The 13930-nt window shown below is 48.5% G+C and overlaps 1 protein-coding gene across 3 annotated transcripts in view; it reads right to left on the bottom strand.

The window, feature by feature from the left end:
* The window catches only part of B3GNTL1 (UDP-GlcNAc:betaGal beta-1,3-N-acetylglucosaminyltransferase like 1), a 256114-nt gene that overhangs the window by 2399 nt on the left and 239785 nt on the right, over window positions 1–13930 (bottom strand). Inside the window, exons 7-9 of one of the 3 annotated variants that reach the window (XM_038757407.1) lie at window positions 12426–12494; window positions 11366–11440; window positions 2084–2183 (exon numbers count right to left, since the gene is read on the bottom strand). In XM_038757407.1, the coding sequence (XP_038613335.1) occupies window positions 2103–2183; window positions 11366–11440; window positions 12426–12494 (225 nt within the window). In that variant the 3' untranslated portion in view covers window positions 2084–2102. Of the gene's footprint in view, window positions 1–1629; window positions 2184–11365; window positions 11441–12425; window positions 12495–13930 lie in introns of those variants that run through there. The other 2 variants (XM_038757408.1, XR_005454210.1) reach the window with 2 other exon arrangements.

Below are 13930 nucleotides of genomic sequence, written 5' to 3'. Positions count from 1 at the left end.
GTCTCCCTTATACTAAAAATCTCTCCCTTGACCCCATGGCTTCCTCCAGTTATCACCACAATTCCCTCTTACTTCTCCACCAAACTCCTTGAGCAAGTCATCTACAACTGCTGCCTCCACTTCCTCTCCTCCAATTCTCTCCTTCACTCTCTCCAGTCTGGCTTCTGCGAACTTCATTCCACTGAAACTGCCCTCTCAAAGGTCACCGATGATCTTCCCAAATCCACTGGCCTTTACTCCATCCTAATCCTCCAACTCTCAATTGTCTTCAACGCTGTTCACTGTTCCCTTCTCCTGGAAACATTATTCAAACGGCTTCACTGACCCTGTCCTCTCCTGGCTCTCCTCCTATTACTTTGGCCGCTCATTTGCAGTCTCTTTGGCAGGCTTCTCCTCTGCCTCCCTTAAGGCTCAGTTCTGAGTCCCCTCCTATTCTCCAACACTCCCTTGGAAAGCTCATTCACCCCCCTGGCTTCAACTTCCACCTCTGCTGATGATTCCAAACTCACATCTCCAAGCCCCAACCTTTCTCTTTCTCTGCAGTCTCCTGCCTTCAGGACATCTCTACTTGGATGGCCCCCTGACACCTCTAATTTAACATGCCCCAAAAACAACTCCTCGTCTTCTACCCATATCTTGTGCTACCACCAACTTTCTGATCACTGCAGACACCGCCACCATCCTCCCTGCCTCACAAGCCTGTAACCATAGACTCATCCTTGACTCATTTCTCTCATTCAACTGACATTTTCATTCTGTCAGCATATCCTATTGGTTCTACTGTCACATTTCTAAAATCCGTCCCTTTCTAGACTGTCAGCTCACTATGGGCAGGGAATGTGTCTACTAACTGTGCTACACTGCACTCTCCCAAGCTTAATACAGTGCTCTCCACATAGTAAGCACTCAATAAATACCACTGACAGATCCAAACTGCTACCATTCCATCTTGACTACTGCTTCAGCTTCCTCATTGACCTCTCTGCCTTCAGTCTCTCCCAACTCCAGTCCATGCTTCACTCTATTGCCCCCATTTTTCTAAAAGTCTGTTCTGCATATGTCTTCCCACTCCTCAAAAACCTCAAATGGGTGTCCATCTAGATCCCAAATCAAGCAGATACTTCTCACCATCAGCTGCAAGGCATTCACCTGCTCACTGGCCTGACTTCTTCTCATGTCCCATCTCGACTACTGCAACAGTCTCCTTGTTGACCTCCCTGCCTCCAGCCTTACCCGCTTCCAAATGCTGGGCATGCTGTATTGCCCAGACCATTTTTCCAAAAAAATGAAAAAAGCAATTCTGTACCTGCCTCCCAATTCCTCAAACACCTCAAATGGATGCCCATCCAAATTGACAGAATACCTTCAAACAGTGGTGCGGCAGAGCACGTGCCTGGGAGTCCGAGGACCTGCATTCTACTCCTGGCTCCGCCGCTTGTCTACTATATCAACTTCTCTATGTCTCACTTCTCTCATCTGTAAAATGGGGATTAAGACTGGGAGCCCTATGTAGCACAGGGACTGTGTCCAAACCAATTATCTCAAATCTACCCCAGTGCTCAGAACAGTGCCTGGCATATAGTAAGCGCTTAACACATACCATTTAAAAAAAAATTACACAGTCGTATCTTCTGCTTTCCCTATGATTTATTTTATTGTCAGTCTCCCCAGTTAGACTAAGCAGCCTCCAAACTGCTTAGAGCAGTGCTCTGCACACACTAAGTGCTCAATCAATATTAACAGATTGCTCTTTTGGCCAGTTCAGAAGGAAGGTCCCAGGAATCCCCTCCAAAAAGCCGGCTTCCAAGGGACTTTAGAATCCCCCTGTCCCCAAAACCCCAATCCCCACAGGGATCGTTCTGCCCCGGAGAGCCCTACCAGCCAATCGCTAATCAGCTGACCAAGCAATCAAAACCAGTCCTAGCAGCCCTGCAATAGATTGGGCTAATTAATCTGTGGCCTGCTCATTTCTCGATGCCTCCTTTCTTCTCTCCCTCTCTCAGAGATTGGTGATAACAGAGCCTCATTTGTTTTCAGCGAATGACCTCTAGGGTGGATCCCGCGGAGACTCCGGCTGACTGACCAGTAGCCCCTGGCGACTCTCAGCTGAAATGGTGGTAATCCAGTCCTTCCTGCAGGCGCAGTGTCTTCAGGTTGTCCTCAAACTCTCCTCCGGTCAGGTCCTGGGAGGGGAAGAGACCTGGGGGTTACATCACATGACCAAACTCGTCCTGATTGCCCTCCACCCCAGGAAACCTGCAGAGAACCAGAAGGAGCCTGTGGGGCTACTGACTTTACCAAGGCAACTTCTGTTCCCCATTCTCACCTCCTGGGCAGGAAGGTTCACCCTAGCCCCAGTTCGCTAGTCCAGAGTCACTGAGCCTGTCCAGATGGGACCCTAATACTCGATCATTTCCTTTATTCCTAATTCTCCCCCTGTAGACTGTGAGCTCCTTGCAGACAGGGACTGTGTTTACCAACTCTGCTGTGGTGTATTCTTCCAAGCTCGGAGAAGCAGCGAGGTTCAGTGGAAAGAGCCCGGGCTTTGGAGTCAGAGTCATGGGTTCAAATCCCAGCTCCGCCAATTGTCAGCTGTGTGACTTTGGGCAAATCCCTTCACTTCTCTGTGCCTCAGTTACCTCATCTGTAAAATGGGGATGAAGACTGTGAGCCCCCCTTGGGACAACCTGATCACCTTGTAACCTCCCCAGCGCTTAGAACAGTGCTTTGCACATAGTAAGCGCTTAATAAATGCCATTATTATTATTACTCTGTAATAATAATAAATTGTGGTATTTGTTAAGCGCTTACTGTGTGTCAGGCACTGTACTAATCGCTGGCATGGATACAAACAAATCGGGTTGGACACAGTTCTTGTGCCACATGGGGCTCCCAGTCTCAATCCCCATTTTGCAGATGAGGTAACTGAAGTCCAGGGAAGTGGAATGACTTGCCCAAGGTCACCCAGCAGACAAGTGGCAGAGCTGAGATTAGAACCCACAACCTTCTGACTCCCAGGCCCATGCTCTATCCAGTAGGCTGAGCTGCTGAGCGCTTGATACAAGCGCTTAGTACAGTGCTCTGCACACAGTAAGCGCTCAATAAATACGATTGAATGAATGAATGAATCGATTGACCCCAGTGAGAATGCTACCTGCTTTCCCCGAAGCTGAAGGGCGGTCCCTCAACCAAGCTGAGGCAACAGGGTGGTCTCTCAGGAATAGTAATTCCAAGCCATCCTGGAATCTGACACAGTCTTAATCCCTGTTTGACAGATGAGGTAACTGAGGCCCAGAGAAGTGAAGTGACTTGCCTAAGATCACACAGCTTCATGAGAAGCGGCGTGGCTCAATGGAAAGAGCACGGGCTGTGGAGTCAGAGGTCATGGGTTCAAATCCTGGCTCCGCCAACTGTCAGCTGTGTGAACTTGGGCAAGTTACTTAACTTCTCTGGGCCTCAGTTACCTCATCTGTAAAATGGGGGTTAAGACTGTGAGCCCCCCGTGGGGCAACCTGATCACCTTGTAACCTCCCCAGCACTTAGAACAGTGCTTTGCCCATAGTAAGCGCTTAATAAATGCCATCATTATTATTATTATTATTATCAAGGAATGTGTCCGTTATATCGCAGTCTCCCATGCACTTAGTACAGTGTTCTGCACACAGTAAGCGCTCAATAAATGCAACTGACTGACAAGTGGCAGTGTCAAGATTAGAACGCAGGCCTGTGAGCTATCCCTCTGTGCCCATATTCAGTCCATCACCAAATCCTGCCAGTTCTTTCTTCATATCATCTCCACAACCCAATCCTTCCTCTCCACCCAAACCGCCACCACACTGGCCCAAGTCCTTGTCATATCTGGTCTCTACTACTACAACAGTCTCTTCGTTGACCTCCCTGCCTCCAGCCTCTCCCCGCTTCAGCCCATACTGTGCTGTCCAGATTATTAAAAAAAAAAAAATGAACAAAAGCATTTTGTGCCTCCTCCCAACTCCTCAAATATCTCCAATGGATGCCCATCCATACACATATTGAAAGAAACGCCTCGCCATCAGCTTTAAGGCACTCAATCAGCTCTCTGCCCACTTCTTATCCCGGCTCTGTTCCCTGTACACTCCAGCTTGCATGCATCATTTCCTCCCAAGCCAACCTTTTCACTGGACCTCACTCTCATCTCTCTCGCCATCAGCCTCATGCCCTACTAATAATTACATCTCCTCCAGGAAGCCTTCCCTGGCTAACTTCTGGTTTCCCCCCAACCCTGTTTGTCTCCACACTGCCACATTGCTAAAGCACTTGAGACTTCACTCCCATCCCTCACTCCACTTCTGAACCTATTTTTTCCCTCTGTTACTTCTCCCTGCCTGAAATATGTATTTCAGTCCGTCTCCTCCTGCTAAAATGCACACTCCTGGAAGTCAGGGATTTTAACTACTGATTCTATTATATTCTCCCACAGAGTAAGTGCTCTACAAATACTGTTGATTGATTGATTTTTGAGGTGGCAGAAAGGGTGGGTGATCTCCTAAAATGTACTCCTGGCTGCTGGGAGGATCAGGGAGCTGGGTGGGAGGGAGTGGAAATTGGCAGGTGGGTGAGGGGGCGCTTTGGGAGAGGAAAACAATTGGCTTTCCAGGTTTCTGCAAAGTAAAATGCCCAAGGCCCTCAAACTCTGCTGGAAGAGGGTGAGGGGTTTAAATTACAGGTAGGGGAAGCAGTATGGCCCTAAAGGATAGCACACAGGCCTGGGTGTCAGAAGGATCTGGGTTCTAAACTTGACACTGCCACTTGTCAGTCAATTGCATTTATTGAAGGCTTACTTTGTGCAGAACACTGTACTACATGCTTGGGAGCCTACAATATAGCAGACACATTCCCCGCTTTGTGATCTTGGGCAAATCACTTCACTTCTCTGGGCCTCCGTTACCACATCTGTCAAACGAGGGATAAGACTGTGAGCCCCATGTGGGACAGGGTCCAACCTGATTAGCTTGGATCTGCCACAGCGCTTTGAACAGCGCCTGGCACATAGTAAGTGCTTAATGAATACCATTTCTTAAAAAGTGCTACCAGGTGGGTATGCATGCCCAAGTCCTCAGGGAATATCCTGGGAGATACGTGTTATGGAACTGCTTAAGTGGCAGTTAAGGGGAGCTAATCAGGGAAGGCCTCTGGGAGGAGAAAGCCACCCTGTAATGGTGAGGCTGATGCTTACGTCCCCTCAGTGTTTTGGGCAGACAGCCTCCTCCTCTTCAATTTACATATCTATTTATGGCCATCCTCAGCATGTGTTTCTTTGTGGTTTGCATTCGGTAATTTTTGATTACTCTGTAAATACTTTCCTGTCTGTTTCCCCTGTTAGAGAGTATGCTTCCTGCAGCTTTCGGCTTCTGTTGTACCGCACTGAGTTGTGAGTTGGTAAGTCACACCCAGAATAAGAGTCCCGATTACCTCCTAATTAGATGCCTGGCCAGGCAGCATTCCTAGAAGCCCCTGGGAGAGAGATCTAGGTCCCTTTGCCCTGCCCAGCTTGAGAAGGGTACTCCTTCTCCAGCCCCCAATCCCTGACTTCCCTGAGGTGGAGAGGAGGACAGAAGAGGCAGGACAACTAGTGGATAGAGCTGAGGCCTGGGAGTCAGAAGGACCTGGGTTCTAATCTCAGCTCTGCCACTTGTCTGCTGCGTGACCTTGGGCAAGTCACTTCACTTCTCAGTGCCTCAGTTCCCTCCTCTGTAAAATGGAGATGAAGACTGTGAACCCCGCGTGGGACATGGACTGTGTTCCACGGGATTAGCTTGCATCTACTTGGGAGTCAGAGGTCATGGGTTCTAATCATGGGTTAAGTGACTTTGGGCAAGTCACTTAACTTCTCTGTGCCTCAGTTAACTCATCTGTAAAATGGGGATGAAGACTGAGAGCCCCATGTGGGGCAAAGTGATTACCTTGTATCTACCCCAGCACTTAGAACAGTGCTTGGCACATAGTAAGTGCTTAACAAATGTCATCATTATTATCTACCCCAGTGCTTAGAACAGTGCTTGGCACCTAGTAAGTGCTGAAGAAATACCATTTAAAAAAAACCTTCTGGGCTGTGGCTGAATCTCCCCGTGACCAGAGCAAGCAGGTCAGAAGGGAAGGCTCCTGGAATAAAAGTGGGCAAATCTTGGCCCTGTAGGATGGTCTGGCCCCAGGTCATAACCCAAAGAGATCTCCCACGTTGGAATGTGGCAGTCCAATCTGGGCTCTCATCCACGAACATGTGCTCGAGATCTGCAATGGGATTTATTACCCAGCTTGTTCTGTTCCCGGGCTTGGCTAGGAGTCCTTCTATGAAATCGATGTTAAGTTTGAGCATTCTAGGCTGGCTCTGCTAGGCAGTCCATGGCTCCTCCCTCTGCCTCCAGGCAGATTTCTTACTTTCAGGATTTCCTGAGGACTTCATCCCACCAAGTCCCAGGGGAGTGGTAATCATTATTAATAATAAATAAAGAGAATAATAATAATGGTATTTGCAAAGCGCTTACTAGGTGCCAGGAACTGTACTGAGCGCTGGGGTGGATATAGCAAATTGGGTTGGGCACAGTCCCTGTCCCATTTGGGACTCACCATCTCAATCCCCATTTTACAGGTGAGGTAACCGAGGCCCAGAGAAGTGAAGCTACTCGGCCGAGGGCACACAGCAGACGGGTGGTGGAGTCGGGATTAGAACCCATGATCTTCTGACTCTCAGGGCCGGGCTCTATCCACCAGTCCATGCTGCTTCATGGTGGTTCTGACATAGGCAGCCCTGTGACTCTGGCTTCGCTTAGAGCAACTACCTTCCACAAAGCCCCCGACCCTACCTGTCCATGAGAAATGGTCTCAGCGGAAAGATCCCAACGAAACCCCCAGCTCCCACTTTCCTCAAACTCCACCAGTGGTCCCTCGGGACCCCTCTAGACTATAAACTCGTTTCGTTTGATGGTACTTGTTAAGCGCTCACTATGCATCAAGACACTGTTCTAAGTGCTGGGGGTAGGTACAAGTTAATCAGGTCAGACAGTCCCTGTCCCACATGGGGACTCACAGTCTTAAGTAGAAGGGAGAAGGCATTGAATCCCCATTTTAGAGTTGAGGAAACTGAGGCCGAGGGAAGTAAAGTGACTTACAGAAAGTCATACAGCAAGCAATTGGCATAGCTGGGATTAGAACCCAAGTCCTCTAACTCCCAAGTCCGTGCTCTTTCCACTAGCCATGCTGCTTCTCTTCGTGGGCAGGGAACGTAACAACCAACTCTGTTATGTTATAATAATGATGGTATTTAAGTGCTCACTATGTGCCAAGCACTGTACTAAGCACTGGGGTAGATACAAGGTAATCAGGTTGTCCCAGGTGGGGCTCACAGTCTTAATCCCCATTTTCCAGATGAGGTAACTGAGGCCCAGAGAAGTTAAGTGACTTGCCCAAAGTCACCCAGCAGACAAGTGGTGGAGGCGGGATTAGAACCCACAACCTCTGGCTCCCAAGCCCAGGCTCTTACCACTGAGTGACACTGCTTCTACTCTCCCAAGGATATTATTTCTACCCTCCCAAGTATATTATTCTCTCCCAAGTGCTTAGTACAGAGCTTTGCACACAATAAGTGCTCAATAAATAATACTGATTGACTGAAGCACTTAAACTGGACCGGAACCTGCGTTAAGGCCCAGCGCAGAGACTGAGTGAGAAATGCCCCCTGTCACCCACCTCTGGAAGAACGAGGTGTGTTTTTAATAATTGGTTGCTGCACGGGGAATTCTCCCATTTGGCTTTCTCAGCAGATTTCTGCTGGCCGGAGCTTCCTAACTGAGAGAAATGATGGCTCCATCTGGGCCTGCCCTTTTGGGAAACTGGCTTTCTAACCGAGAAAACCACACTTGGAAGAAGCTGTGAATTCCTCCTCTCCGGGGGCTAGATCCAATGGGGGCAAGTCTCCCGAGCCCTGGCAGGATGGAAACAGGAGAGGGGAAGCATGGCAGTCGTGCTCCTGGCCAAGCCCGGGGCAGGGAGCTTTGGGATCCGGGCTGATTAGGCTCCCAGGAAGCCCCAGTTCAAGGTAATTGTTCAGGTTGTGTTTCCCCACTCCACGAGAACCTCCAGTGGTTGCCCATCCATCTCTGCATCCACCAGAAACTCCTTATCATCAGCTTTAAAGCCCTCTTGGCCCCCCCATCCCACCGCGCTACTCTCCTACTCCAACCCAGCCCACACACTTCACTCCCCTAGCCCTAACCTGCTCACTGTACCTTGATTTCATCTCTCTCGCCGCTGACCTCTCATCCACTTCCTGCCTCTGTCTTGGAACTCCCTCTCTCCCTCCTCATGACCGAAAGACAATTACTTTCCTCCTGCTTCAAAGCCTTACTGAGGGTACATCTCCTCCAAGAGGCCTTCCCTAACTAAGCCCTTCTTTCCTCTTCCACTCCCTTCTGCATCACTCTAACTTGCTTCGTTTATTCATCCCCTGCTTCCCGGCCTCCCTGTGCCTATATCCATATCTGTAATATATTTATTTATATTCATATCTGTCTCCCCCTCTAGACGGTAAGCTCATTGTGAGCAGGGGATGTGTCTGTTTATAGTTGTATTGGACTCTCCCAAGCACCTAGTACAGTACATTGCGCACAATAAGCGATTGAATGAATTAATGACCTGAACTCGGGGGGAGGAGGCTGAGAAGCCCAGGGAAAGAGAGACCAGAACCAAAAGGCCGAAACCCTGCCTGGGGAAAGAGGTGGGATGAACGGAGACCAGGATGGCTGGGATCCCGGTCCAATTTCCCACTCTGCCATGAACAATAAGTAAACAAGAAATAAAGAAACACGAGAGCCACTTGGGACAAATGATCTCGGCCAAAAGCGACTCTGGAGAATGTTTGGAAAAATATGACTACGTCCAAAGGAGCAGATCCAGGAGAGCCACTTCAGGGACAAGAGAGGGGGATAGGAGTGACCTCTGGCTGCAGTCGGCTCAGATGCGGATGATGGAGATATCTTTGCCCCACGTACCAGGCTTTGTGATCAAAATTCAGCTCTGAGGACTAGCTAGCGGGTCTTCTGACCCACAGCCCTGAAGACATCATTTGGGCAGCAAGTACGTTGTATAATTGCAATCAAAAATCTCTAGCCTGTGCCCTAGATGATGAAGGGTGGCTTCATCATCTCTCCTCCCTAAACTCCTTGGGAAAGGGGGAGGAGGTTGGCCTGCCCCTTGCCCCCTCAATACTGTTTCCCCGCCATCCTCCAGTCCCTCCTTCTCTTTCTCCTCTTTTGACACCGCCGGTTATCCTTCTCAAACATCCACTTCAATTACTTCAACCATTTGGATGCCTTCATCACATTCTTTCTCTCCTTCTCCATCCCCATGCTGATTCTCAGGAACTTCAGTATCTAGGTGGATATTCTCAATGACTTTCCTTAGACTGTAAACTCACCTGTAGACTGTGAGCTTGTCGTGGGCAGGGAATGTCCACCAACTCTGCTAGTACTGTACTTTCCTGAGCACTTAGAACAGTGCTCCGCACACAGCAAGCTCTCAGTAAATACCAGTGATTGAACGATAGACTTTTCCTCTAGCTCCTCAACTCCGCTGACCTATGGCTCCACCCCGCCTCACCTACCAGTCAGTCAGTGGATCAATCGTATTTATTGAGCACTTAGTACAGGGCGCTGTGCTAAGCTCTTGGGAGAATACAGTATAACAACAGAACAGACACATTCCCTGCCCATGACGCACCCACTTGGCCAAATGCTCTACCTCGTCACCTGTAATCACTGTGAAATCTCTAACCTCACCAACTATTAAGTCCCACTATCCAACCGCAGCCTCCTCATGTGCCTTAATTCCTTCACATTCCCTCCCCACAAAACCACCCTGTCCCCCAACTGTCCAATCTCTCAACCCTCTCCGCTGATCCCAGGCCATCACGTGCCATTTTCTCCCCTTACCCCATCTCCTCTTCTCTCGGGATGCACAAATTTATGCCCTCTCCTTTGAATTCAACTCCCTCCCCCTATCCCTCTGTTGATCTTAAACCACAAATTGCTACAATCACAGCCTGGATCATGTCCACGGTATGATTCTTCTAACCATTTTGCTGGAAATCCAGGCATCACGCCACCCTCATCCACCTCACACTCATTCTCCCCTGCCATACCTCTGCCCTTTCCTCTGCTCAGCAGCACTACCCGCTCCTCCCTTATTGACTCCCATGCCCACTGTCCGCACCAATTATTTCTGACTTGCCACTCTGGCATGATGACCACTCGACAAAATTGAAACCAGCAGGCGAACTCCCTCAAATCTCTCTCATCTCCCCAGCACTTCAGGCCTCCAATCTGCCCATCATCTCTGGCATCCTTTAAGAGGAGATCACCCACCTCCTTTCAAAATCTACCTCCTCCACCTCTACTTCTGGTGCCATCCCTCTAAAGGGAAAGCATCTGTTTTATTGTCCTCTCCCAAATGCTTAATATAATACTCTGCACACAGTAATCGCTCAATAAATATGATTGACTGACTGACTCTGCACCTTATTAAAACACTTGTGCCCTTCTTCTTATTCCCCCAACCACCATCTTCAACTATTAACTTTCCACCGGCTTCTTCCCATTCGCGTTCAAAGACAGCCACAAATCTTCTATCCTATAAAAACCTTCCCTCGACAGCACCAAATCTACAATTCTGGCCCTGACCTCCCAGGCCCCGGCTCTGCCATCTCACAATTCCTCTTGCCTTCAGGATGGCTCTATCCGGATGTCCCACCAATACCCAAAGTTGGGGGCTCTGGCTACCTACATTTCAAGCAGCGTAGCTTCATGGTAACAGCACAGTCTTGAGAGTCAGAGGTCCTGGGTTCTAATCCCAGCTCCACCACTTACTGCTGGGTGATCCTGGGTAAGTCACATAATTTCTGTGTGCCTCATCTGCCAAATGGGGATTCGATACCTGTTCTTCCTCCTACTCCATGAGCCCCATGTGAGACCTGATTATTCTGTCTCTACCCTATGCTTAGTACAGTGCTTGGCATATCTCCTAAGTGCTTAACAAATACCACAATTATTAGTCAACCTTCAGAGTTACTTTCCGCTCCAGGCAGGGGGCTATTTCTGACAAACCCCACTGCTCCCCCTCCACTTATTTCCTGTTTGGAGCCCCTCAGAATTCAGTCACATCATGGACATAGTGGTCTCGAGTTTTTCTGCCTGGTGGCTGCAGAATTATGCAACACACTATAGGGATTGGGTTGGCTTCTTAGATGTCCCCAAATTGCCCTCGACATCACTTCCAACCACCAGGACAGCCTGCATATCCCGTGCTGAGCAGTCAAAGAATTATGCCTACTTACCAACTTAACACAGATCACGAAAGGAGGCTTGGCGTCTTTGAAATGCTGTATTGGTATCTTGGGTTTGGGTCTCTCCTGTAGGAAACAAATCCAGGAGGAGAATTCAGTTCATGATCATCTGTCCTGTTCCCTAATACAGGTAGGTGCTTGCTGGCAGTAATAGCAAAAGGGAAAAACATTTTCAGCATACCAGTGCATTGGGAGAGGGTGACAATCAATCTCTCTCTCTCTCTCTCCTATCTTCCAGCTAACTCACTGAGGGCTGAGAAGGCTAAAATGTAGAGAAAGGTGGTAGGGAGGACACTACTGAAGGATTTCAGCTGAGATTGCCAGTTCATTCATTCATTCAACAGTATTTACTGAGCGCTTACCATATGGAAAGCACTGTACTAGGTGGTTGGGAGAATATGCTATAACAGTAAATGGACGCATTTCCTGTCCAAAGTGAGCTCAAGGTATAGGGGATATTAGGCAAAGGGCCAAGAGGAAGGAGATGAGGAAACGAATGGAATGTGAGGGTGGGAAGGATCTGGGTTGGTGGAGAGGGAAGTAGCGTGGCCCAGTGGATAGAACATGGGCCTGGGAGTTAGAAGGACCCAGTTCTAATCCTGGCTTCTCTGTGCCTCAGTTATCTCATCTGTAAAATGGGAATTTTGTTAAATGGCATTTATTAAGCACTTACTATGTGCAAAGCACTGTTCTAAACACTGAGAGCCCCATGTGGGACTTGGACTGTGTCCAACTTGATTAACTTGTATCTATCTCAGTGCTTAGAACAGTGCCTGGTGGGACATAGTAAGTGCTTAACAAATGCCATTAAAAAAAAAAAAAGAAGAAAAAAATAAATTGCCAAGACAGGGCCTTGGTAACCAGGGCTCCCTTGGGGGCATTTCTTGGGGATTGGCAGAGCTGTACCAGACAGTGAGAGACCTGAAGAGCCTGGAGAACTGTTTTTCCCTTCCCTTTTCACCCAGTGCTGGATGGGTGGGGGGGATCTGGTGGTCATCTTCCCCACCCCCACCCCAGACCGCGGAGGGGATCTGAGAGAGAGGTCGCAAACCTGGCAGTCCTCATAGGTGTACCATCCCTTCGCTATCTTCTTTTCATCCACGTCACAAAAGGCAACAACCTGAAACCAGAAAACAACACGGTGATTCTATCTGGAGACCAGTCCTCAACTCCTCCAGGAAGCCTTCCCCGATTAACCACTCATCTCCCCACCCTCTTACTGCCACCTTGGTACTTCCACATCCCTTAAACGCTCAGGAAGTAGTAACAGTAGTAGCAGTGACCTTGAACAAGTCACTTGATTTCTCTGTGCCTCGGTTTCTTCCTCTGTTAAATGAAGATTAGATCTCTGATCGCCCTCCTGTTTAGACTGTGAGCTTTATGTGGGACATGGACTGTGTCTGACATGATTAACTTGTATCGACCCCAGCATTTAGAACAGTGCTGGACACATAGTATTTAACAAATACCACAATTATTACAGTAATAATAGTATTCATTCATTCAATCATATTTATTGAGCACTTACTGTGTGCAGAGCACTGTATTAAGCACTTGGGAAGTACAAGTCAGTGTATTACAGTAATAATAGCATGTGCTTACTGCATGCAGAATACTCTATTACGAACTGGGAGACAATGTACAGGTGGGAATTAGATATGACCCTTGCCCTCTCACACCCCACTCCATAGCTCTTTATTTGTACTCTTTTATTTCCTACTTTTTTTTACAGATGAGGGCACTGAGGCATAGGGACAAGAAATGACCTCCCCAAGGCCACACAACAGACAAGTGGCAGAGCTGGGATTAGAACCCAGATCCTGCTAACTTCCAGGCCCCTGCTCTATCCACTAAGAAATGCTGCCTCCCACAATGATCTTACAGTCTACAAGGGAGACCGACATTAATACAAAAAATTATGGATATGTACGTAAGTGCCATGAGGTAAGCTCTAGACCGTAAACTCATTGTGGTCAGGGAATATGTCTGTTATATTGTACTCTTCCAAGCACTTAGTACCAGTGCTTTGCCCACAGTAAGTGTTCAGTAAAATCAACTAACTGCTGAGGGCCTGACGGAGGTGTACGTATAGGGAGTGCAAGGGCAATTCAGAAGAAAGTGGGAGAAGATGAAATGAGGACTTAGTCAGGGAAGGCCTCCTGGAGGAGATGTGCCTTCAATATCCGGGTGGAAGAGGAGGGAGAGGGAACTGTCTGCCAAGTTGGAAGGGGACAAAACCCTGCTGGGGTGTCGGGAGAGGTTGGATTAAACAAAGCGACACGTGTGGTCGATATGAAAGAAACGATGGGATCTGGAAACGTAAACAATTGAGATCGCTCCTCCCTTCCGGGTTATCACTCTGGGCCGTCTGTGTGGTCTCTGCCAACAGAATCATGTTAGATTTATTGATGAGCTTTCAAACCCTCTTGCTCACGGGAGTTCGACTCTCCAGTGACTGCTCACTACACCAACCCCCAGCATAATGAAACCAAGCTTTCCAAGGCAATGGGGCGTGTCTTTATTGGCAATAAATTCTACCACTGGGAACACAAACAT

This window comes from Tachyglossus aculeatus, chromosome 15 (genome assembly GCF_015852505.1).
Source record: "Tachyglossus aculeatus isolate mTacAcu1 chromosome 15, mTacAcu1.pri, whole genome shotgun sequence".
NCBI classification, from domain to species: Eukaryota; Metazoa; Chordata; class Mammalia; order Monotremata; family Tachyglossidae; genus Tachyglossus; species Tachyglossus aculeatus.
The sequence above is the reverse complement of the archived record's forward strand: the minus strand, read 5'-3'. Positions and strand labels throughout refer to the sequence as shown.